Source organism: Lampris incognitus, chromosome 11, assembly GCF_029633865.1.
Source record: "Lampris incognitus isolate fLamInc1 chromosome 11, fLamInc1.hap2, whole genome shotgun sequence".
NCBI lineage: Eukaryota > Metazoa > Chordata > Actinopteri > Lampriformes > Lampridae > Lampris > Lampris incognitus.
In genome coordinates this window covers 48560918-48586414 of record NC_079221.1, presented here as the reverse complement: position 1 = coordinate 48586414, position 25497 = coordinate 48560918, and the positions used below count along the sequence as shown (strand labels likewise).

At 42.4% G+C, this 25497-nt stretch overlaps 1 protein-coding gene across 1 annotated transcript in view; it reads right to left on the bottom strand.

Annotated features, from left to right (window-relative positions):
- ranbp2 (RAN binding protein 2) overlaps positions 1-25497 on the bottom strand; it is an 83665-nt gene that overhangs the window by 17078 nt on the left and 41090 nt on the right. The window contains exons 12-21 of the mRNA XM_056290031.1: positions 24052-24175; positions 21086-21247; positions 20682-20819; positions 17856-17987; positions 17316-17537; positions 17074-17157; positions 16572-16710; positions 16010-16104; positions 11407-15919; positions 6065-6244 (exon numbers count right to left, since the gene is read on the bottom strand). Coding sequence (XP_056146006.1) covers positions 6065-6244; positions 11407-15919; positions 16010-16104; positions 16572-16710; positions 17074-17157; positions 17316-17537; positions 17856-17987; positions 20682-20819; positions 21086-21247; positions 24052-24175 — 5789 coding nt within the window. The remainder of the gene's footprint in view (positions 1-6064; positions 6245-11406; positions 15920-16009; positions 16105-16571; positions 16711-17073; positions 17158-17315; positions 17538-17855; positions 17988-20681; positions 20820-21085; positions 21248-24051; positions 24176-25497) is intronic.

The window sequence follows — 25497 nt, the reverse complement described above, 5'->3', positions numbered from 1 at the left end:
GGGTTTTGCCAGGGGGACGTAGCATGTGGGAGGATCACGCTATTCCCCCCGGTTCCCCCCTCCCCCCCGAACAGGTGCCCTGTTCAACCAGAGGAGGCGCTAGTGCAGTGACCAGGACATATACCCACATCCGGCTTCCCACCTGCAGACACGGCCAATTGTGTCTGTAGGGACGCCTGACCGAACTGGAAGTAACATGGGAATTTAAACCGCCGATCCCCATGTTGGTAGGCAACGGAATAGACTGTTACGCTACCCAGACCCCCATACTGCGTGCTTTTAAAGTCATGTCATATGAGGGGTGAATGTTTTAAAAACTAATTGAAAACTATTGGTGATCGGTTCAACAACAAATTAAAAACATTATCACTGTTCAAATAAAATTCATCTCAAAGTAAATAGCACACACATATCGAAAGTAACTCGGCCAGAAACAATTTACTGCAATTTTGTATAGTTTTAAAATAAAGCATCACTGAATAGAAACTAAATACAAGTTAAACTTTAAATAAAACAACAAATAATTTATAAAAAAAATCTTTCTTAAAACATTTAACTTGATTAAATACATTCATTTTAAAATGAAATACTGCATTTGAAAACTATTTTTAAAACTAGTTAGACCGCCATGCCACCCGGACACCCCATTCTAAATGCCTCTGACTAAAATCCTGGCCGTGTCTGTGTTTTACCAGCAACCTCTGCCTGCTACCAAGACAACACAGATGATTGTGCTAAAACGTGCTAAGCCAAGACAAAACAGACGACTGTGCCAAACCGTGCTAAACCAAGACAACACAGACCACTGTGCTAAACCCAGACAACACAGACCACTGTGCTAAGTCAAGACAACACAGACAACTGTGCTGAACCAAGACAACACAGGCTACTGTGCTAAGCCAAGACAACACAGACCACTGTGCTAAGCCAAGACACCACAGACTAAGCCAAGACAACACAGACCACTGTGCTAAGCCAAGACAACACAGACTAAGCCAAGACAACACAGACCACTGTGCTAAGCCAAGACAACAGACTAAGCCAAGACAACATAGACCACTGTGCTAAGCCAAGACAACACAGACTAAGCCAAGACGACACAGACCACTGTGCTAAGCCAAGACAACACAGACCACTGTGCTAAGCCAAGTCTGTGAGCGTTTGACATCAGCGAGCTTACCCCGTTTACATCTCCAGCGCATATCTGATGTACCTCAGAATGACACCTTTGGATGACAGCTTATTGACAACAGAATTTTATAAAAGTTTGTGACTTCTGGAAAACACACTAGAACCCTCTACATTATGAGTGAGAAATGTACAATTTTACATTGATGACATTCAGGCAGTCAACACCTTTTTTTTCCAAGCTTCAGATTTTCAGCACCTTTTCTTGATGAATCTATCACTACTTTCAGCGGCTCCCGTTAGGGGGCGCCACGGCGGATCATGCATTTCCATCTCTTCCTGTCTTCTGCAACTTCCTCTGTCACACCAGCCACCTGCATGTCCTCCCGCACCACATCCATAAACCTCCTCTTTGGCCTTCCTCTTTTCCTCTTCCCTGGCAGCTCCATATTCAGCATCCTTCTCCCAATATACCCACAGGGTTCCTACACATTTTCTATTTCAAAATTCCAAACCTTTCCAGAATCAAATTTCCAGACTTCTCGGTAGATTTTTCAGACTGAGCCAACCAGGCTTTATATTTGGGAATGTCAAGCCAGCCCTCGGAAAACTTGCATTTACCCATTGTGGCCGTTCAGTCTACACTCCTACGCAGAAAGATGGACAACGTTCCCTGTCAATCATCTCTGCCCAAAGAGGAAGTAGACCAACTGGTGCTACCTATACTTGTATAATTTTCCCTTGACTTATTGAATAAATGATGTTTCATTATTGTCCATGGAAACGACGATGAATGCAACCGTATGGTTTCCTTACGCAGAAAGGATAGTCTGTTTACTTTTCTGTTAACTACATCACTGCATAACTCATAAATGTTCACACAAGCTTGATATTTGATTATTTGTGATGCTCTGTACAGTATATATGCAATTCAAACATATTGCTTAATTTTCTTTCAAACTAATTTGCTCGCTAATATCCGTTTTTGGTAGTTATAAGGCTCTTGGAACAGGGCTGTTTTGCAGGCTGTGACGTACAGGCGTAGAGGCAGCTCGGTGTAGGAGCATGCGTTCAGTCGCACGGCATACTTCTTGCCTTGTTTTTGACAACATCGAGCTCGCTCTGGCCTGCGCTCTCTCACACAGGGGTAAACATTTTGGCTGCACTGGCTGCCTGCTCCAAACGCCATGAACAACACTCCACTTGTATGACCAATTCATTTTTAGAAATTCTTTATTCTATATTTTAGAAAACAGAACAGGGGCAATAGTCTGAAAACACATATTTTTCCATACTCCTTTCTTTTTTCCATACTTATCCAGACCTGGAAATTACTAAAATCAAATTCCATACTTTGCCATACTGCGTAGCAACGCGGCATCTCTCCTCCACACACGTCCAAGCCATCTCAATCTTACCTCTCTTGCTTTGTCTCTAAACCGTCCAACTTGAGCTGTCCCTCTAATATACTCATTCCTAATCCTGTCCTTTTTCATCACGCCCAATGAAAATCTTAGCATCTTCAACTCTGCCACCTCCAGCTCCACCTCCTGTCTTTTCATCAGTGCCACTGTCTCCAAACCATATAACATAGCTGGTCTCACACCACCTTGTAAACCTTCCCTTTAACTCTCGCTGGTACCCTTCTGTCACAAATCACTCCGGAAACTCTTCTCCACCCACTCCACCCTGCCTGCACCCTCTCCTTCACCTCTCTTCTGCGCTCCCCGTTACTTTGGACAGTCGACCCCAAGTATTTAAACTCATCCACCTTCGTCAACTCTACTCCTTGAATCCTCACCATTTCTCTGTTCTCCCTCTTGTTCACGTGTATGTATTCTTTTTTTTTTAAATTTATTTCCGATTTCTCCCAATTTAGTGGCCAATCGCTCCCTACTCTAGTTCAAACACCCACCCTCGTACTGTATGTGTTCGCCAACTGCATCTCTCCGGCTGGCAGTCTCGAAGGAAACGCCTCACCACCTCCATGACAAGGCAAATCCAGGCCGAACTACTGCTTTTTCTGACACAAAGAGACACATTCATGTGACGAACACAAGCCGACTCCGCCCCCCTCCTGAAGACAGCGTTGCCAGTTATTGCTGCTTCATCGAATCCAGCCATAGTTGGATCTGACGAGACCGAGGCGCAAACCCCGGTCCCCAGTGGGCAACTGCATCAACACAAAGCCGATGCTTAGACCACTACACCACCGCGGACCCACACGTAGTATATGTATTCTGTCTTGCTCCTACTGACTTTCATTCCTCTTTTCTCCAGTGCATACCTCCACCTCTCCAGGCTCTCCTCAACATGCACCCTACTCTCACGACTGCAGATTTTCTTGATGAACATTTGTTCTAAATTAATTAGCACATAAATACTAATCAAAGCCAAAGACAGGTGATGGAATACGAATTAAGTCACAATAGTCATTTTTTGCTATTTAATATTTCAATTTTGAAAACCCAAGTTACAATAGCGTATATCGAAATTTTTGAATTAACAATGAACACGGGAATAAAATAGCCTAAAGTGCAGAGGAGGTGAATGCAATTCCTAAGTATTCAACCCTGAATATCTGAGAATTCGGGGCCAAACATAGCAATGAATATAAAAAACTGTACATACAGCCGCAAGAGGCGATTAGCGGGGTCCAAGCACCTAATGACCCATGAGGCAGATGTATAGTCAGCAACTTTTTGCGAGTATAATCCCTGTGGCATTTTTAGTGTTGGCAATTCAGATACTTTCATTTGAGACAAACTGGTTATAAATACAATGGACTTCCTTAGACTTCCACGCATTTTATAATGCATCAGCTATACTTGACAGCATCATGAGCTCATGGATTGTTAATCAGTGTGCAATACTGAAAATTTGGAAGTTTAAATGTAATTTGTATTGCTTACTATGACTCAGTTACACTATATGGCCAAAAGTATGTGGACACCCCTTCTAATGAGTGGATTTGGCTATTTCGGCCACATCTATTGCTGGTAGATGCATAAAATCATGCATACTGCCTTGCAGCCTATGTAGACATTGGCAGTAGAATGGGCCATACATGAACTCCGTGACTTTCAACATGGCACTGTCATAGGATGCCACCTTTCCAACAAGCCAGCTTGTAAAATTTCTGCCCTGCTACTAGAGCTGCCCCAGTCAACTTTTTAATGCTGTTATTGTGAAGTGGAAATGTCTAGGAGCAATAACATCTCAGCCATGAAGCAGCAGGCCACACAAGCTCAGAATGGGACCGGTGTCCGAAAAGCGCATAAAAATTTTCTTCCTCAGTCACTACCAAGTTCCAAACTGCCTGTGGAAGCAACATCAGCACAAGAACTGTTTGTCGGGAGCTTCATGAAATGGGTTCCATGACCGAGCCGCTGCAAAAAAGCCAAAGATCACCATACGCAATGCCAAGCATTGGCTAGCGTGATTTAAAGCACACTGCAGATGGACGAATATGAATTTGGTGGCTGCAAGGGGAATGCTACCTGCCCAAATGTGTAGTGCCAACAGTAAAGTTTGGTGGCGGAGAAATAATAGCCTGGGGCTGTTTTCAATGTTTGGCCTAGAGACCTTTGTTCCAGTCAAGGGAGATCTTAATGTTACAGTACACAATGACATTCTAGAGAACTGTGTGCTTCCAACTTTGTGGCAACGTTTAGAGAAGGTTCTTTCCTTACATGACAATGCCCCCTTGCAAAAAGTGAGGTCCATAAAGACATGGTTTGCCGAGTTTGGTGTGGAAGAACTTGACAGGCTTCCACAGAGCCCTGACCTCAGCCCCATCGAACACCTTTGGAATGAATTGGAACCCCAACTGCGAGCCATGCCCAGTCACCCCACATCAGTGCATGAGCTCTTGTAGCTGAATGGCGGACAATTACATTTGCCTTAAGTGGTTGTGACTTAAGATGAATAAATGTGTAATCACAAGAAGAGCACAGGGGAAAAAAAAACGTGTTTTCCTATGATAAACAAACACAAATGTTAATGTAAAATTTTGAAGGTATATAATATATATGAATAGCACCTACTAATGACGAAATGGCAACAAATTACTTCGCTTAGGTTCAAGTCCACATATGTACTAGTTCACCAAGTTTGGTCAAGATAGTAGTATGCATTAATGAATTATGTTACTTTTTGAAAAAAGTACGCCCCCCACTATAGTATTTTATTTAACTGTGGAAGCCAATTAAAGCAAAATAGTACTAAAAAACAAAACAAACAAAAACAAAAAAACAAATGGATAACATGTGTGTGTAATGGTCCAGTGAGCCCTTGGGTGAAATTTGGTGAATATTGGACTAAATTAGTAGGAGACATGATAAAACAGCTTTGGTAACTAGAGGAGTACACTCAGAGTGCAGGTGTCCGCCAGGCGAACATACTATCTTCCCTTCTCCGTACACATGGACAGAAAAACCCGTGTTTTCCTGCCATTATAAGACTTTTGCACAGCACCCAAGTCAACTGAATGGGAAATATGAGGGGAAGGAAAAAAATGGCTTTTTAACATGCAGAGCTCAAACTAAAAAAATCTACCCAGTAAAAACGTTTTGCCTGTCAAGTCTGTGGATGCACAGCCTCCATGGCAGACCCTTGCACGCAAGTGTTCAGGTTTGACATGAAATGAGAGCGAGATCAGGCTGTCATAATTTCAAAGCCCTTATTAAAAAGACATCAAATGTGTTGAAGCATCGCGGTTTTCATGATATAAAATGAATGAAGATGAATGGCTGCACTGTTGATTGACTTTCATTCATAAAACAACGGTAAGAAAACATAGCTCAGCCATGGGAAATGCTATTGTAGCTACTGAGAAACTACTAGTATTGCTGTATTTAACATGTTTTGCTTTGCAGTGTAGCCTAATCGTAAAGAGGAAAGTTAGCGGGGTTGCTCACTCTGTTTTTTATCTTACCATCAGCATGGTCATCGCTAGTATAACCCGGTTCATTCTGATAGCAAAAGAAGGTTAATGGCAGCTTCAGCTTCCTGGCTAAAATGGCCTGCTCAGCAGTAGGCTCCCTCACATACACCACTTCCACGTCAGAGTCTGCAGTGTCCTCTTCTGCAGTGTCCTCTTCTGCCTTAGGAAGTCCTGTAATGCAGGAAGATATTGGGAGGGAAAAACAGTAAAAGAAAAAAAGTCATGCTTGGAAAATATCACTACTTTAAAAGGTGGCGCACTTAGTATTACATTTCTCTAATGTTGTCAAAACAGCACATGCAGTTTTCAACAATAAGGGTATTATATATTTTCACAACTTTGTTATTTCATTTTTGGAGCTTAGCCACAAAAGTAAAACAGCAAAAAATAAGTAGTCTGGTTATCTAGCATTATGTTGACTCCGAAATCACAATGGAAAAAAAAAACCAAAACAAAAAACAAAACAATAGTATACGTTTTTCCAGCTGCAATTACATAATGTATTCTGTCCTCCAGGCATTTATGTTTTGGAGTGTGGTGTCTGCTGCTCTCTACAGCATTTCTGTTTAATTGGAGCCTTTTGGGACAACTTCCTTTGTAGACAGGAAGTAGGAAAGGAAAGCACATGTAGGCCACAGGAGGTTAGATTTCAGCCCAACCAGAGCACAGAAAGTTCATCTGCTGCCATCCTGCTGTGCCATTGAAAGCACTGCCTGTAAGTTGGAATCTATCAATAAGCAATTCAACAACGTGTTAATGAAACATTTGTGAAAGTAACTTTTGAAGGTATTATTTCTATGCTAGTGTATAACTCAGCCATGTTGGTTTCTTCAGTGATTAGCTGTTGATATTTAGCATTTAGTCCTCATCTTCAATAGTGCTGTGTTTATGTAGTTGTTTAACTGGTATTCATTTGGTTTTGAGCATTTTATTGATTACAGGAGATTTAGTACAGAGATGACCATGCTGGTGCACTCAGATACTTACCTCTGTACAGCAAACATTGCAGTAATTAAGTTGTATTCTGCCCGTTTAGTTTCATTCTTTTTTCAAATCTTTGTGCACCTTGAGCCTGCATTAAATATCTGGAGCTTGAAGGCTACATCCTGACTCTCGGGCCTTTTGTGAGCAGTTTGGCTAGCTGTCCAGTTGTGGTTGCCACACCTCAAGCAGGACAGTATAGTGAAAAGGCGTAGACCAGAAGGTGCTACAACTGTTATAGTAACAGCTCAAGTACAGTGCATCTCAGAAGGATGCAAGGACAACAGTGTTTCAGTATCCAGCCTGAGGAGCGGCTGTTTATCCACATCATCGGCAGGTGCTGCAGCAAGAGCCTGGGCCAGGGCAGAAACAGCAGGGGCGCGTTCAGGTAAGACTAAAAATGGAACAAGCAGAGGGAAGCAAAGTTGCAGTTGGAGAAGGCCAAATTGGATGCGGAGTTGGGAGCACTGAATCTTCAGAGAGAAGCAGCCGCTGATATCACACAGGCTGAGGCCCTAGAAGCAGCAGTAGAATTGGAGAGTGAAGCATCCAGCACCAATGTAAGCAAACTGCTGTTGGAAAAGGACATTGAGCATACCAGTAACTACATCGAAGCAGTCTAAACTGCACAATTAAACAGTGGATACATCAGAGTATGTACACCCCCACCACTTAATCTTGGAAAGTCTCATCACGTGACATTCCCCAGCTAACAATAAACCGCACTGCCAGTCTGTCTGGCAGTCAACTCATCAACCTACCCAAGGCAGAGGAATCATTCACTGGTGTCTATGCCTCTCTCCCAAATCCCCTCGCACCCGTTCTGAGTACTTGATAGACCCAAGAAGTACTAGCCAGCCCATGGACTCTACAGCTCAGTCCGTCATCCTCAGACAAAGCATGACCTCAGCTGGAACAGACACATGGAATGGAAGACTTTGCCAGGTATTTGGCTTACTGCAAGTAAGGCTCTTAACCAATTCGATGACCGTCAGGAGTTATAGGGCATGGCAGTTGTCATTCATGAACGCTACTAGTGACCTGGGTCTTACAGCCAGCGAGGAGCTAGATTTGTTGGTGAACTGGCTAGGCAAAGAGTCAGTTGACCACGTCAGGAGGATACATGCAGTGCATGTTAACGACCCTGAAGCAGCTTTTAGGAAAGCCTGGGCCAGGCTCAAGGAGTGCTACGTCTTATCGGAACTCAACGAATGTGCACTCTACAGGAAACTAGACTGTTTCCCCAAAATCTCCAACACGCACTACTTCAAGCTCAGGAGATCGGCAACCTCTTGATGGAGCTCCAATCTGCTAAGGAAGATGGATACTTACTGGGTTTAGCCTACCTGAACACCAGCTGTGGCATCGGTCCCAGAGTGGAGAAGTTACTCTATGGTCCGCAGGAGAAATGGCTACCCTATGGCTCAAAGTACAAAGATGAACACAGTGGCCATTTCCCCCCCGTTCTCCTACTTTACTGATTTCATCTGCTATGAGGTCCAAACCAGAAGTGACGCAAGTTTTGCGAAAAATCCAGCAAACAGGTACTCCCACACCAGTCCACAAAACAGATGTCTCTTCGGCTAAAGATCCCAGTGGGAACACAACAAAAAGAGCCCCGGACCAGAAAAAAACTGCCCCATTCACAACATTCACAGGGCCAATGTGAAAAAGCCATCAAGATGTATGCCACACTTGATGATCAGAGCAACTGCTCATTAGCTTGATCAGACTTCTATCCATCCAGTATCCAAAAAGCTTATCTGAATACGGGGTGCGGGGATGCTGGAGCCCATCCTAGCAGTCGTTGGGTGGCAGGCAGGGAGACATCCTGGACAGGCCGCCAGTCCGCTTGATCAGACTTCTCTGAAGTATTTAACATCCAGATCCACCCATCCTCTTACTCACTCAGAACATGTGCCGGGCAAGTTGACATGTCTGGGAGAAAAGCAGAGGGCCTCCAAATTGAGTCAATGATCAGAACAGACAGTTTCACTCTATAAATGCTCATAGAGTGTAATCAACTACTCGACAACAGGTCTGAAATACTGACACCAGAAGCAGCTCTTCTTCACCCCCATCTGAAGGACAGTAGCAGACCACATTCCAGAGCTTGACCCGACAGCCCAAATCCTTTTCTTGCTAGGGAGGGACATTATTAGGGTACACAAAGTCTGACAGCAGATCAATGGCCCACACAATGCACCTTTTGCACAGAGGTAGGACGTAGTCTGGGTTCTGGCAGTGATGTATGCCTCGGAAATGCACACAAGCCAATTGTGAGCACTTTTAAGACGAACGTGCAGGAGAATGGTAGGCCTTCCTTCCTCACTCCCTTCTCTTTCAGCTTTATACAGCTGAAAGAGAAGTTAACTTATGGCAGGGTGCGACAAGGCGGCCTGTTCAACTCAACCAAGGGCAACAAAGGGAGAGTCACAGAGCACACAATGTGCTCAGGAGAACTAAGAAGAAATAGCTTGCTCCATCCATTGATGACATAGTCTTTTTAAAGACAATGCATGAAGAAGTTTACAGAAATGAAACGAATAGCTGGGTTGCTTCTCTTCCCTTCAGGGTGCCCAGGCAGCAACAATCACTTCAATGTACTTTACGTAGCCATGTAGGTGCAGCGTGCCATGTTGCTAGCTGAACGCGCTATACTGACTAGCTAGTTTTTCCCCCCCAAAACAATGGCTAAGGAGGTAATAGTGCTGCTCAGATTTTTCACTCATTGAAAAAGACAAGGTTTTGAAGTCTGGGCATATTTTGGTTATTTTAAAAATTCTGATAGGAAGCTCACAGAAGATGACTACCCCATCTGAAAAATATACAAGAAGAAAGTTGCTGCAAAGGGGGCAAACACCTCCAACAAGTTTACCCATCTCCGCAAACATCACCCTTTGCTTTGCAGTGAGTGCAAGGTAAGTTCAACTTTTAATGTTACTTCATGTACATGAGGACTTCAGAATGGGGAAATTACAGTTTGTCTAACTTGATGATAGTTTGCCAATATATTTAAACAAAAAAAACATTAAATACTATGTGTTCTAGAATAGTACACACATCAACTGCACATGCAATGTCGTGCTGCGCGCTCACTGCACATGATCCACCATTGCCGTATGTTTAGTTGTTAATGTATTAGCACTTTTTACACACTTTGAACAATACCATGATATTTACAACAGCCCTTTAGTCATTCATCACTTGTATTTGCAATTTTGTAAAAAGGACTGAAAAATGATTTAATACCTGTTGATATAATTTAAGTTTTATTTCCACTACTGCTCTTTCTTGTGAATTGTTTTTGTTATATGTACTGTCTGCTGATAGGGTACATTGCAAAAATTTATGTTTAAACATAATTTTGTTTGCCTTCACAATTCTTATATAAACATGGCTGCTGAGGCTGTAAAAGAATTTGGTTCCTGCTGGTTGCTGTCTATGTTACTCCATTGTGTGCAGCAATTGCAGTAATCATGCATAGATTTTGTAAATAGAATCATTTCAAGTGTTTTAAGGTCAAATAAACTTCACTATTTAATCTTTCATTCAGCAGCAAAATTAACCTTTAGACTTGACAAAGTACATTTATAAACACTGAGATAAAAATCCTCATCAGATATGAATAATTTTATCGTAATTTTTTCAGCCTAGTAAAGTATATATTGCCTAGCACTATACTCAAGATTAGCAAAGACCAATATATTTTTGGGGACAGGTAAAACCAGCCACCTCTGATTGGTATCAACACACAGGGCATGCAAAAGGTTAGCTTCTCTATTACACTCCGTGCAGTCAGATTAGGACTATTTGGTAGTGAGGGGCCTGCCAGGTGACGTATTGCACGGCACACAACCATTGCAATGATGAAGTGTACCTGTGGGCCCAAATTGGGTGGTTGAGGTGCTGGTCCAAAAAGCCATTGGGTTATCTTTGAAAAGCCTAAAATCCAACCCTAAATGATAATGGGGTTGTTGGGTGAGAAGAAGCTAAACATAAGGCTGTGATTATACTCATACAAACAAGGAAAAGGACAAAATGCCCAAAGTACTACACACAGATGCACTGCTATTATGAAAATTTTACATAAATTAATCAATCTCTTACGGTATCAATCTTATAATAATTAATTGGAAATGCTGGTTACTATGTAATATGCGTAACAATTTTAAGAGAGTACTGCACGGATGGGAAAGACTGAATGACTAATACAAATTCTGTCTTGCTGACCAGCTTGAGCAACCATGTGAACGAGGAATTTATAATCTGCAGATGAGACAAAACATTGTCAAGATAGTGGCATTCAAAAACCACTCAAAATATATCTTAAATGGAGTAGTTGGTCTTACCTTTTTCTGGGATTTTAAATGCAGATGTTGTAGGTGGGGCCTGGGCAAGTTGTCCACCATCTTCAGCTTTGAAGCTGGAGGATGAATATTCAGTTTCAGATGAAGCCTTGGGAGCGCCAAAGATCTTTTGAAGACTATCAGTGCCAAAGACAAATTTAGGAGGGGACACCACTGTCTTGGATAAGTTGGGTGAGCTCTGTGACATAGCTGTGACAGAGGACTTGTCATCTGGCAACTCAGTGCGTTTCTTAGTGGTCTCCTCAAGAATGGCAACAGCTGCCTTTCCACATACAGTGGTGACCATTTTTGTTGCAGTTCCTAAAGTGCCAGTATCAAGTGGAGTTACCATTCTCGATGTCACCGGAGTTAAAAGGACCTCCTCTTCTTGTGCATGCTTGGCCTCTTCAAAGGCTTCCTTGAATTTGTTAGCTACATCCTGTAGCTTGAACCTCACAGCCAATTGTTCAACTTTGCCCTCTGTTCCCTCAGCAAAATCCAAGGCACTCCAGACCCAAGCCTTCTCTGCCCCCTTCATAGGTTCCAACTTCATAGCAGTTGTGATCCAGTGGTTAGCACAGATCTTGAGTACCTGGTCTCTCCTCATGATCAGCCTTACCCGTTTGGTAACGTAATTCTGCAGGATCTTGAGGTCTCCAATGCCCCTCTCTTTCCACTGGCCCAAATCTTTATCGTAGCGGTATAGTTTGGCCCGATGGCTAAAGACCACCTGCTCATTTTCTTCCCCTGTGGAAATCTCCACTAGATCAGGTAAGGGGACCACTGGTTCAAAGTACTGAACATCCCTCTCTTCATCCTGAGTTACATCTGACTCATCATCAGTTCCCACTGATGCTCTGCTCTGGTTGAGTTTAGGAGATTTGGAGGGACTGATGGCAGGCTGAAAGTTGAAGCTGAACCCACTACTGGATTCCCCAAAGCGGAAAAGGTTCTTCCTGATCGGATTGCTGGCAACAGGGGAGGCATAGACCGATGTGTCAGTAGTATCATCTAAAGCCTCTTTTCTAAGGTCATAGTTATCCCACTCCAAGGTGGGGCCAGTGCTCTCAGCATGAGACTTAATGACAAGTCCTGAAATGCTGCTTGATGTTGTGATGTTTGTTTGGCTGTCATTGTCCTTAATCTTTGTTTTCTCATCTGTCAGGAAGGATTTAAGGTCTTTCAGTCCTGATTTCATTTCCTCAGCCTTCTGAATGAGCTGTGCTGTTCTACCAGTGTCAACAAGCTTGTGGGGAGTTTGCAATGGGATATCTAAGAGAAGTCTTTGGCACTCTTCAAACTTCTGCTTAAACTCCTCAGCCAGCTCAGGGGTTTTGAATTTGGCAGCTAGCTGTTCTGGTTTGGCATCTCCATCAGAGAAGTCATTTGCAAGCCACATCCATGCCTTGTCAGAGCCTGCTAGGGGCTTAAGATTCATGGTAGTAGTGATCCAGTGATTGGCACAGACCTTCAGGACTTGTTCTCTTCGCATCAGCACCCTAAGTCTACCATTATTGTTGTTTTTCAGGAATTTGAGGATTCCCACTCCACGCTCCTTCCACTGACTACTGCCAGAGTCAAATCTGAACAGCTTGATACGCTGAGAGTAAAGGACCTGCTCATCCTCCTCCCCTGTCACCAGGTCGACCTTCTCAGGCATCTGAACCACTGGCTCAAACTGGATATCATCATTCTCCTCCGTCTTGTACATTTCCTCTTTGTCCTGGTCAGTAGAGATGTCTTCTTTGTTTGGAGTTGCTTGGAATGATGAAAACAGCTGTTCACCAGCACGTGAGAACCCTTTGAAATTGGGGTCTTTCTGGCCAAACTGGAAATCCCCTTCAGAGGACTTGGCCAAATCTGCAAAACTAAACATATTCGGTTTAGCAGTGAATATTGGATTTTGGCCTTGCTCAGTTTCACACAGTAATGCTGCAGACTCCTTTTCTTTCTCTCTATGTTCATCAGCTACATTTTTCAGGAACATGGAGGCAGACTCCAATAGAGGTGTTTTAGTATCAACTGCAGAACTTTCTTTAGTAATGCCCTGAGTGCCAAACTTGAAACCACCAGATGGAATGGGCATTGAGAATGAAAAGACTGAAGCACTGGTGACATTAGTTCCAGAGTGTGGAGCCTCAAACTTAAAGGATGCAACTGAATTTTTATCTTTAGTTGGACCAAAGTGAAAACTGCTGTCTGCTCCTAAGGTTGTGCTGGCACAAGTTCCAGCAGGTTCGTTAGTGGAACTAGGACTTCCAAAGCTAAAACTGAAGGTGGAGCTGGAGGGATTGCTACTGGATGTGGTTTGTACTCTGACATTAGGACTATGGCAGGCGACGCAATTAATGGCAGACGCATCGTTCCTCACCAGGCAAACCTCACAATCCCACTGTCCGTCTTTCTTAGCAAACATGGTTCCCAAGGAAGGGGTAGGGCGTGGGGTCTGGCATGAAACACATTTAGAGGTCGAAGCATCATTTCGCACAAGGCATGAGTTGCAGTCCCATTGATCACTTTTTACAAAAGCAGCCCCCAAATCAGATCCAAATGGCATGGCTGCTGGCTTTGATATTGCTGGAACCTCTACTGTTTTAGGGGAGGGGTTAGGATTTTGACAGCAGACACATTTGTTAGAAGAACCTTCATTTCTTACACAACATATGTCACAGTCCCATTGTTCTGGCTTCTTAGCAAACTGGCCACCAAACCCAGAGTCAGACACTAAGACCTTTGTTGTTGGTGCAGCTACATTTTCAGTCAGTGCTGCAGCAGTAGCTATAGCTGAGGGTTTAGGGGCTTGACAATTTACACAAACATTTGCAGTGGCCTCATTTCTCACAGTGCATTTACCACAATCCCACTGTCCGAGCTTTGCACCGAAACTAGTCCCAAAGCAAGAACCAAACATACTTTTTGTACTATCATCTTGTGTTAAATGGTTGGTGTCAAATGTAAATGAAGAGGGAGGAGAAGCTCTAAAATTCCCAAATCCTGTAAATTTAGAGCCTAAACTGCTGTTTTTTGATGAATCAGTCCCAAACTTGAAAGTAAAGCTACTTGACATGGCTTGCCCTGCAGGGACCCCTGTAGTTTCAGGAGTTTTACTATCTGGCTTTGATAAAGAATTAGAATTAGGAATAGGACTCTGACATGCAACACACTTAGTGAATGTGACCTTGTTTTTCACACAGCACACACCACATTCCCATTCATCATCTTTAATTGCAAACTGGGCTCCAAATGCTGTTGCTGGAGGTTTGGAAGAATTGTGGCTTGTTTCGTTTTGCTCCAGCTGGCCATGCTTCTCTGGTGGATTTGGCACAGTTTTCTGAGCTTCTTCAAACTTTGTTTTGAAAAGTGATGCCTCATCTGCTGTCTTAAAGCGGATGGCCAGCTGCTCAGGCTTTGGCTGCTCATCTGCATAATCAATAGCATTCCAGACCCAAGACTTGTCAGAGCCAGCATTTGGTTTCAGGAGCATATCAGCAGTGATATAGTGGTTGGCGCAGATCTTGAGGACTTGTTCCCTCCTCATTAAGAGGCGAACTTTCCCTGAAGTGCTATGTTTCAATATTTTTACATTACCAATGCCCCGTTCTTTCCACTCTTTTGTTTCGGTATCGAATCGGAACAGCTTGGCCCTTGTGAAGAACATCTCCTCTTCTTCTTCCTCACCTGTTTTTACATCTATTTTGTCAGGAAGGGGTACAATGGGTTCAAAGTGAGGGCCATCCTCATCCTCCTCCCCTTGAGCACTGTCATTATCACTCTCCACTGCTTGCTCTTCTGTAGACTTTACCATTCCAAACAAAGGCTTGGTGTCTTCACCAAATTGAAATGGCAGCTCCGCTTTTCCAAACAAGCCTCCGGTGCCTGTTCTTTGAGCTGTATCAGCAAAAGTGAACCCAGGAAGGTTTTTACTTCCAAACGTAAAAATGCCTGTTTGATTCTGGGGGTGCTCTTGAGTCATCTGCCCAGATGGTACATCTGTTTTAGTGGGAATGTCCGATGTCAATAGACCAAGCAGGCTCTCACTGTGCTTAGTCTGAGAAGCTGAGAAGGTGAAGTCTCCATCGTTGGATTTGAAGTTGGAGTTGAATTTGAATGCAGCTGATGGCGTGGATTGGGCAAGTGCCCCCGATCCAAAACTAGGCACATTTTGGACTTCAGCAGGTGCCTGCTGACTAAATGAGATCTTCCCAAAGTTCACAGGCTTCCCCTCTATACTTTTTGGAGGCTGAACGGGGACTACAGATGGTTTGGTGAAGTACCCAGGTTCAGGTAAGGGAGGGTTGGTGGTTGTTTGGGTGACACCATGGCTATAATATTCCTCACTGTATGGGGAGAGAAGGCTGGTGGCTGGAGATTCAAAACGAAGAGGAGCACTGAAGCCCTGCTCTTGAGGGGGAAAGATGCAGGCTGGACCTGTTTGCAAGGGAGGTGTTTGAGTTGGCTGCTGGTAAGCATACATGTGCTGTTGTGGTGGCACGCGGTTCAGGCTATAAGCAGATCCCTGCATAAAAAATGGCACAAAAAAGATTCACTTAACAGATGTATTTCCTTTACAATACACATTATAAATTATATAGAGTATAGTAGTTACCTTTGTTGGAGTTACATTCGGTGCTGTCCGAAGCAAATATTGGGAGTTATAAGCAGGAGATTGGTTGTAAAATACAGAGGGACCTGTGGTAGCAACTGAGAAGAAAAACACCTTAGGTTTTTCATAACAAAATCCCTACATGGTGCATTTGCACAGTGCTGGGTAAAAAAGAATAAAGAAGGACCAGTAAAGTACAGTTTTTGTCAATATAGTGAAGGCAAGACTGAAGAATTATTTCCTTCTAACTGTCCTTTACAATTTACTCAACTGTTGCAAATCAACAGCAGTAATCACGCATAGATTTATTTGGGAAACCACATTATCTGGTATTCGAAAGTGTTTTTAGGGCAGTTAATCTTACTGACTTTCCATCTTTCATTCAAGAGCAAAAGTTAGCCTCTTCAATTTGACATAAATAGTTATTTTGTACATACTGGTGAAAAAAACATGATAGTTTGATGTGAGAATTGTTATCATGATAACATTTTAGCCATATTACCCAGCGACACATTTGCACTCTGCATTCTTCTAGGTATACATAAGCTATAAATGTAATGCTAACCTGTTAAGGGGGCTCCATGGAAGGACTGTACTGAGGCATAGGGCTCCTCTAGGGCCTCAGCCCCATAGCTGTCCCCATACATCCTGTGGTGGGGAGAGCCTGTGTTCCCGGTGTTGTGCCTCAGATCATGAACCTCATTCTACAATATAAAACTTAGTGAGTACACTAACCATTTACAACGGCTGAAAATTCTCTTAGACTTTAACACTAGAACGACCAAAGACGGTCATATGACCATTTTGGATTTTCAAAGTTTAATAACTTTGTGGAAAAAAAAAAGATATAGACCTGCCGCTCCCTGAATGCTCCTAAAATTGCATATATTTGCATTGAAATGAGTTTTAGATCAATTGCACACAAAAAAAAGTTATGATAAGATCTACCTAAAACAACGAAGAAAAAAAAGAAACACAGGTGTTTTAACGTTAGGATCAAAACAGCATAAAATATGCCAATGCAGAGAAGAAAAAAAAATTGAGGTTATCTGAAATGCAAACCTGACCTTGAGTGCTTCGACTTGCTGGCAGAGCATCTGGAGGAGGGTTTTCTGGTCCTCCACCCAATGCGGTGGTGTTTTAGGGGATATCTGGATTATAGGAAATAATTACAGGAAAAAAAGAAAAAAAAAGAAAAACAAAAAAAAATCATTCAAGATGGACATTAGGATTTTAGCAACAAATGTTTTAAAAAAACATAATTTGGTTCCTAATATAACAAATTTGCTAGCCAGTAAACAAATCATACCAGGTGCCTTTTGGAAGGAGAGAGGATACTCTTGTTCGGGGATGGATTAGAGAACTTTATGTGAGAAACAGCGGCAGTGGTTTCTCTCAAATGTGCTGGGCTGGAGTGGGCTGATCCTCCTCGGCCTTCTTCTTCATCCTCATTTATAGTCTCACCCCTATACTCCAGCTGCTGGTTCACTTCATGTAGAAGATCAATCACTTCCTCCATGGTCACAGGGAGCTTGTAAAGCAAACACACACACACACACACACCCACACACACACACAAGTGCACAAAAGCAAACAGCAATGGTTATGAGAGTTCTGGAATCCTTCATAGTTAAACAAAATTGAACATGATTTCTCAGACAAAAGGACTCATACTCGACAGTTAGAGATGCTAACAGCTAGATTTCTTTAGAAAAGCTACTGTAGGGCAGCATCTTTATTGGCCTTCATACTGCATGCTGGTTTTAAATCAAAAGCAAAACAAGCAACTTGTTCGGCTGTGACGCTTGGAAAAGTCTGAAAGTGTCAAACTTTGACAAACAGGGCTTACCTTTTCTATGTCATCTGCATTAGCATTATAGATCTTGGAAATGTAGATCCTAAACTTCCTAAGGAACGTGATACATCTGTCCTGGGTCTCCTCAACTCCGTTTCCTGCCTCCTCTGACAGGCGCTGGTAAATCTGTGGATAAAATGTCTTTATAGCAAGCCAGTATGTCCATGAAGAACATTTGAAATTGAGGGCAAGACCAAGAACAACAAAACAAATCGTTATCAAGATGGCGCCGTGGACAGTAAACTCGGTTCTGCGCTCTCTTGTACTTTTTCTGTTTTTGTTTATTTATTTCCAGCACCCACTCACTGATCACATACAGCAGGGGAGAACTTGTGTGTACGTAAGAGTTTATACAGGAGAGAGTTGATATGAAGATTCTCAGTTTGTGGTGGGGAGTGTGTGAAGGTTCCCAATGCATGGTAGGGAAAAGGAGTGTGAGGGTAGAGAGAAAAGGTGTATTAAAATGTCATCAATTCAATATCTCCACAATATCTGGACAGAAGGGCCTTACATATTTGATCCACTTGGTCCAGAATTTAATGAACTTATGTTTCTGAAGATGGAGGGAAAAAGTAATATTTTCCGTAACATAAATGTCATCTACTATATCTATCCACTCCTGTACTGTGGGGGGCTCAGGAAGTAACCAATGCTTTGTAAGCGCTTTGTTACCAGCAGATGTAAAAACACAAAATAAATATTCATCAGGCCATCTGGCTGGAAATCGACATTTCCTAAGAATAATGTGGAAAACTGCAAGGGCAGATCATTGTTAAGTATGCTTTTCAATGCTTTGTGAAGCTCTGCCGAGAAAGGTCTTATCATTGGGCTCTCCCAGAATATGTGCCAGTGGTTGGCTTCCTGAAGTCCACACTGTCTCCAATATCTGGTATCCCAACCATCAATATGTGCTTTCTGTTTTGGTGTAAAAAACAAACAACAAAAAAAAACAAAAACGAATACTTCCACCTGAACTCCCGCCATATGTGGGAGTTGGCGCATTTCCACTGGAATTTACATACATCAAGCCAAGCCTCATCTGATGTTGTAAACATCAAATATTGGATATCCATCCATTATCCAAGCCACTTATCCCAATCCGGGTCGAGGGGATGCTGGAACCTATTCCAGCAGTCATTGGGTGGCAGGCGGGGAGACACTCTGGACAGGCCACCAGGCCATCACAGGGCAAATATTGGCTATTTGATTGGATAAATGGATATTGGAGAGATCTATAAATAAATCCTAATTTTCAAGATCATATTCTTTCGTCAAGTTTCCAAAATCTCCCTTTGTCCCTTTTCTGTTAGGGGACAGAATGTTGTTATTCGTTTTGAAATCCAGAATTTAAATCTATAATCCATTTTATTGGACTTGAACTCAGGATCATAGGTACACCGTACACCATTGAATTATTTGTAATGTATGGCCCAGTTTATAGTCCTTTCTTATATTAGTTCAGATTTTTAGTTGGGCGTTGATTCATGGACTTCCATCATCTGCCAGTGGATCATTAAAAATTTCCTGACCGACAGGAGGCAGCTGGTGAGGCTAGGCAAAAATCACATCCAGCAACCAGACAATCAGCACTGGCGCCCCTCAGGGATGTGTGCTCTCCCATCTACTCTTTTCCCTCTACACAAATGACCGCACCTCAGGTGACCCATCTGTTAAACTCCAGAAGTTTGCGGACGACACAACCATCATTGGCCTTATTCGGGATGGTGACGAGTCTGCATATGTCAGCTGGTCCTCTGGTGCGGCCAATACCAACCTGGAGCTGAACACGCTCAAAACAGTGGAGATGACAGTGGACTTCAGGGGGAGCCCCCCAATACTGCCCTGCTCTCACCATACTCAACAGCACAGTGTCTATGGTGAAAAACCTACAGATTTCTGGGTTCCATAATCTCCCAGGACCTAAGGTGGGCACCCAACATAGACACAATCATCAAAAAGGCCCAGCAGAGGATGTACTTTGTCCACCAACTCAACAAATTCAAATAATCCAGTCCCTCCTTTCAGGAGTTATACACTCAGGAAACAAACAGGCAACCTCACTGTAGACCCATCACACCTTGGTCACCACCTGTTTCAACTCCTCCCCTCTGGCAGGCACTACAGAGCACTGTACCCCAAAAAAACCAGATACAAAAACAGTTTCTTTCCACGGAGTGTCATTTAAATGAATGCTTAACACTGTCAAATAAATCCAACCATTTTGTATATACTGTACTGTATGTTTACTGGTACGCTCTGTCAAGTTCATCTACCTCAGGCATGTATGTATAAGTAACCTGCTAACATCTACTCCAGCATCTCTGATATATTCTCTGCACCATTTCCATTCATCACCTCCTATTTCACATGTCTAAGTTAATCCTTGTGGAGAGCCTTCATAAATGTGTGATATTTGTTTTTATTATGTATGCGGTTTTTGTTTTTGCTCTTATTTGTTTGATCTTACTCTTGTTTTTGCCTTGTTTGGTTTTATTTATCTATTTTTTTGCGAAGCACTTTGTGGCATTGTTTTAGAAAAGTACTATATAAATAAAATTATTGTTATTCTTATTATTATTATATATGTGAAGACTTGTGTTGTTATTCTATGTTAAGTACATTCAGAGAGCCATGAAACTGGAGTCAAATTCAGAATCATAATCATGTTTATTGGCCATGTAGGTTTGCACATACATGGCCAATAAACATGATTCTAATTCAGAATACACAGCCATCATAAAAGTCTGATATTCAAAGATGAAGAGACCCAGATGAATTATCTAACTACTGTGTTGAGTAGAAACCCTGCTCCAGACATACCCGTGCCAGATGCCAGATGGATGACATGTTATTGATTGTTTCCAAAGTGGCAATGGCCTCTTCCGTCTTGCCCTCAACATCCAGGAGAATAGCAAACGCTATCATGGCCTCCTCTTCATAGCGCTTCACTTCTGAAAACTGAAAATGAACAACAGCAAAGCCACATACACTTGAGTACTTAACAGCCTAGATGCTACCACTTAGATCAGCTGGTGGACATTAATTTCCAAAGTGCCATACAGTACCATGATGCCATACATTTTTAGCATGAATGACTCCAGTTTGAAAGAGCCCCTAGCTGTCAGGGCCACATACCCACACACATACAGAACGACTTCATGACAACAAAATATTTGATTGTCAACATTTATAGGTGACAAGAAAATATAAAGAAAATTATTAACCTGGATATCTTTTGACGGGAAGTGTATGAAGAGGGGGTCAAGGGGTTCAGGGATACTGCGCCTGTTTTTAATCCTGTCCAAGAGTGGCAGGACCATCCTCCAGTAGTGAACACTTCGAGTAATGTATTCCTTCTGGTCATAGTATGATTTCAATCCAATGCCCTAAATTAACAAACAAATGCAGGAGAGAATTGGTCACACATTAGTTTATGGCAAGGATGACCTTTACCCTGCATACATTTACACTGGCATGAAAAAATTTGGGCACCCCTGGTTTAAATGTATGTTACAATTAATTTCAAAGTGATCAAAAGCAAAGCCGAAATCTAAATGGTACAAAGTTAAACATGAAACCTTTTAGCAGATGTTAAAGCAAGGTTGCTTTTTTTGTTGTTGAATTTTTACTGTTTTTAAATGATAAAAAAAAGGAAAAGGGCCCTGTGCAAAAGTTTGGTAACCCTTTTAGATTATTCTTTATTATGTTTTAAAAAAGATGATGACTAAGGCACAGACCCAGGTGACTCATTAGGGCTTCATGAGCCAGGTGAATATAATTCAAGGGCTGAGCTATTTATTCTTAAGTATCTTCTAGGGTATCCGACTGCACTGGCTGTTCTGTCTGGTGTTAACAACCATGGATGTCAGAATTGATATATAGCTCACTTCCAACAAGGAGAAGGATACAAAAACTCTCTCAACATTACAAACTACCTATTTCCACTGTCAGGAACATTAACAGAAAATAGAAGCTAGGGCATCTGGATAGCGTGGCGGTCTATTCCGTTGCCTACCAACATGGGATTGCCAGTTCAAGTCCCCATGTTGCCTCCACCTTGGTCAGGCATCCCTACGGACACAATTGGCCATGTCTGCAGGTTATGCCGGATCTGGGTAGGTGTCCTGGTTGCTGCACTAGCGCCTCCTCTGGTCAGTTGGGGTGCCTGTTCGGGGGGGAGGGGGAACTGGGGGGAATAGCGTGATCCTCCCACGCGCTACATCTCCATGGTGAAACTCCTTACTGTCAGGTGAAAAGAAGCAGCTGGCGACTCCACATGTATCGGAGGAGACATGTGGTAGTCTGCAGCCCTACCTGGATCGGCAGAGGGGGTGGAGCAGCGACCGGGGCGGTTCGGAAGAGTGGGGTAATTGGCCAAGTACAACTGGGAAGAAAAAAAAATCCCAAAAAAAGAAAGAAAGAATAGAAAATGGAAGATAAACAGTTGAAGTCAATGCAAGGTCTGGAAGACCAAGAAAAATTTCAAATAGAATGGCCCAAGATCTGGTAAGAAATGCTCAGAAGGTGCCCCGATAGCTCACCTGGTAGAGCATATACCACATATTGAGGTTGAATCCTTACCACAATGGCCTGGGTTCAAATACAGCCCGGGCTCTTTGCTGCATGTCACCCCCCCCCCCCCCCGCCTTTCCTGTCTCTGTCTACTATCACTATCAAATAAAGTGGAAATGCTAAAAAAAAAAAAAAAGAAAGAAAAGAAAAAAAAAGAAAAAAAAAGGGAAAGAAATGCTCAGAAGAATCCACACATCACTGCAAGAACTGTAAAGAAGAGTAGCAGACACAGGTCTAGTTGTTCACGCAACATACTTTGAACAACAAAGACCTACATGACAGAGTTGCCAGAAAGAAGCCTTTCCTACAACCTCAAAGGTGTCTCAAGTGTGCAAAAGAAAACCTTGAGAAGCCTGAAGCCATTTGGAACAATGTGCATTGGACGGACAAAATAATAATGGAGCTTTCTGGCCACAACCAAAGAAGGCATGTTTGGAGAGTGAAGCATTTGTAGAGAAGAACACCTTGTCAATTGTTAAACATGGAGGTGGATCCAATATGCTTTGGGGTTGTGCAGCAGCTGGGGGCACAGGAAATATTGTGTGGGTGGAAAGAAGAATGGATTCCACCAAAAAAAATCTAGAGGCTTATGTACAAAGGTCAATCCAGACATGTAAGTTGAAGAGAGGTTGGGCATTCCAGCAAGGCAATGATCCGAAGCATATCTTAGAATCAACCCTGAAGTACCTCCAGGAAAGACATAAGAAGGTTTTGGAATGGCCACATAAGTTCCAAGACTTGAATGTTATTGAAAATCTGTGGAGGTCTCAAACATGCCACGCATGCAAGAAGGCTGGAGAATATTTCTGAGCTGAGAGGCGTTCTGTCAGGAAGAATGGGGAAAGATCCCAAAAGCAAGAACTGAAAGACTTTTAGCTGGCTACAGGAAGCGTTTACAAGCTGTTATAGTTGAGGAAGAACACAAAGTACTAACTGACAGGGTTCCCAAACTTTTGCATAGGGCCTTTTTCTTTTTTCATTATACTGAAATTGTAAAAAAATAAAAGTAAAAATAACCTCACTTTAAAATTTGAAGACATGTGTCATGTTTAACTGTTCCATTTAGATGTCAGGTTAGCTTCTGTTCACTTAGATATTCATTGTAAAAGGCATTTTCACTAGAGGTGCCCAAAATTTTGCACACCACGAACAGACAGGAAACATTTCACTTCAAATCATCAATGAGTGATAATAGAAAAACACAATATGTGTGTGTAATTTTACGTATAATTTTGGAGTTGCCATTTTCATTTCACTTTACTAAAATATTGCAAGCGAAAAGGCTGAGTGTGGTCACAAAATGTCAATAATCATTTCAGGTCAGAAGTCTTTTCGCACAATCAGATATGGGTCATCTTCACAAATGAATGTAAACACTGAAACATGAAAAACTTATAAAAAAAAAACAACAAAAAACTGAATGGAGCATTCAAGGCCTCCAGCCTCTGATAACTTCCTTCATGTTTGGAAGATGGATGACAGAGAAGGCCAGGTGTCTATAAACTGTCTGAATAAGGTACTAAGCTAGTGTTGCCTACATGCTGTCTGTGTGCATGCCAGGGTTATTTGTCTTTGCCTGTGCATCTTCGTGTGCGTGCGTGTGTGTGTGTGTGTGTACCGTCTGGCTGAGATGCTGAGCCCAGTAAATCGGCAGCGCTGGTTGCAGCCCATGCTTCTCTCCTGCTCTCAGGGTGTTCAGTCCATGCTGAGCTATCATCCGCAGCTTGGCTGACATTCCAGGACTGCAATGAAATCATGCACTTTAAACAAATGCTGGACGATGCGAAGACAAAAATTAATGAGGAGTATTCTGCTTTGGCAATGGTTTGTTAATGAAGGTGACAAGCTAAGACAACAGGAGACACTTTGTACTAAGATTGAAAAGCTATGAGGGATGAATCTGAATATGTAAATATTGAATAATTCATTTTATTTTAAAAAAAAAGTTGAACTCAAGGGGACTGGGGTGGAGATATTTATGGGTATATTTATGGCGGAATGATGTAAATGCATAGGCACAGTTCCAAATTTATGTAGTGTTTTCTCCATTTCTCCATTTTCCACTTCACACAATTGTGCACAGATAACTATTAACAAAAGGTCTGCCCATTACCAACCCTAATTCTCCCATTTCCGTCCAGAACCCTACACTAATCCATGACACTGCTGAACTTGTGGACTGGTTCAGGTACTTTCGACTCACTCTGGACCGTTTTGACCAACACACCAATGACATCCACAAACGCTGCCAGCAAACACTTGTAAACTCAAGGCACTTTCTGCCGAACCTCACTTTCTCTTGCTACTTGTACTTTCTTCACCATCTTAACGGTTATCAATAGGAACCTGCTCATGCGCGTCTCGCACAGCACATCCAATTTCATTTACCTTCTTACCCCCAACCTATCGGACGTCAATGGCAAAGCCATGATATGCAGAGCACCAACCATAACTCAGGATCCCACTCACTCCATTCCTCATATTGCTTCCTTCTTGTTTCAGGTACAGGTCCCTCATCTGGAGATGGGCCCACTTTAAAAGGAGCGTTGTTCCTTCTGCCACTGAAGTTCTAAAATTACTGAACCTCTGAACCCTTGTGTTAATGCATTGTTGTCTCCCTGTCTTCATATGGTATGTATAGTATATGTACATGTATTTACTGTATTGTGAGGCTCTGTACAAAAGATGAAAAATCTCCTCTTGTGAGGACAATAAAGTATCTATCTAAAAAACTAATGTACAGCACAATCTGTAAATGTGTGCCACAATGTGTAAATATGTAAACTCAGAACTTAGTTTACCATGGGACCTTTGGAAATGTCCTTTTATGGATTCACTGACAAAACAGTTGCAATTGTGGGCTTCGGGGAGAGGTATTGGTCACATGACTTTTGACAGCAATCTCTCACACAAAACTGTTTGCAAATACATACACACATATATGCACATATACATACATATATATGAAGCTCCAGATTTTTAAAGCAATGTGAAGTTGGTAAGTAGCATCTGTCCCATGACCGAAGACAGCCATTTTAAATACATTTTAATTGTACAGTCCAAA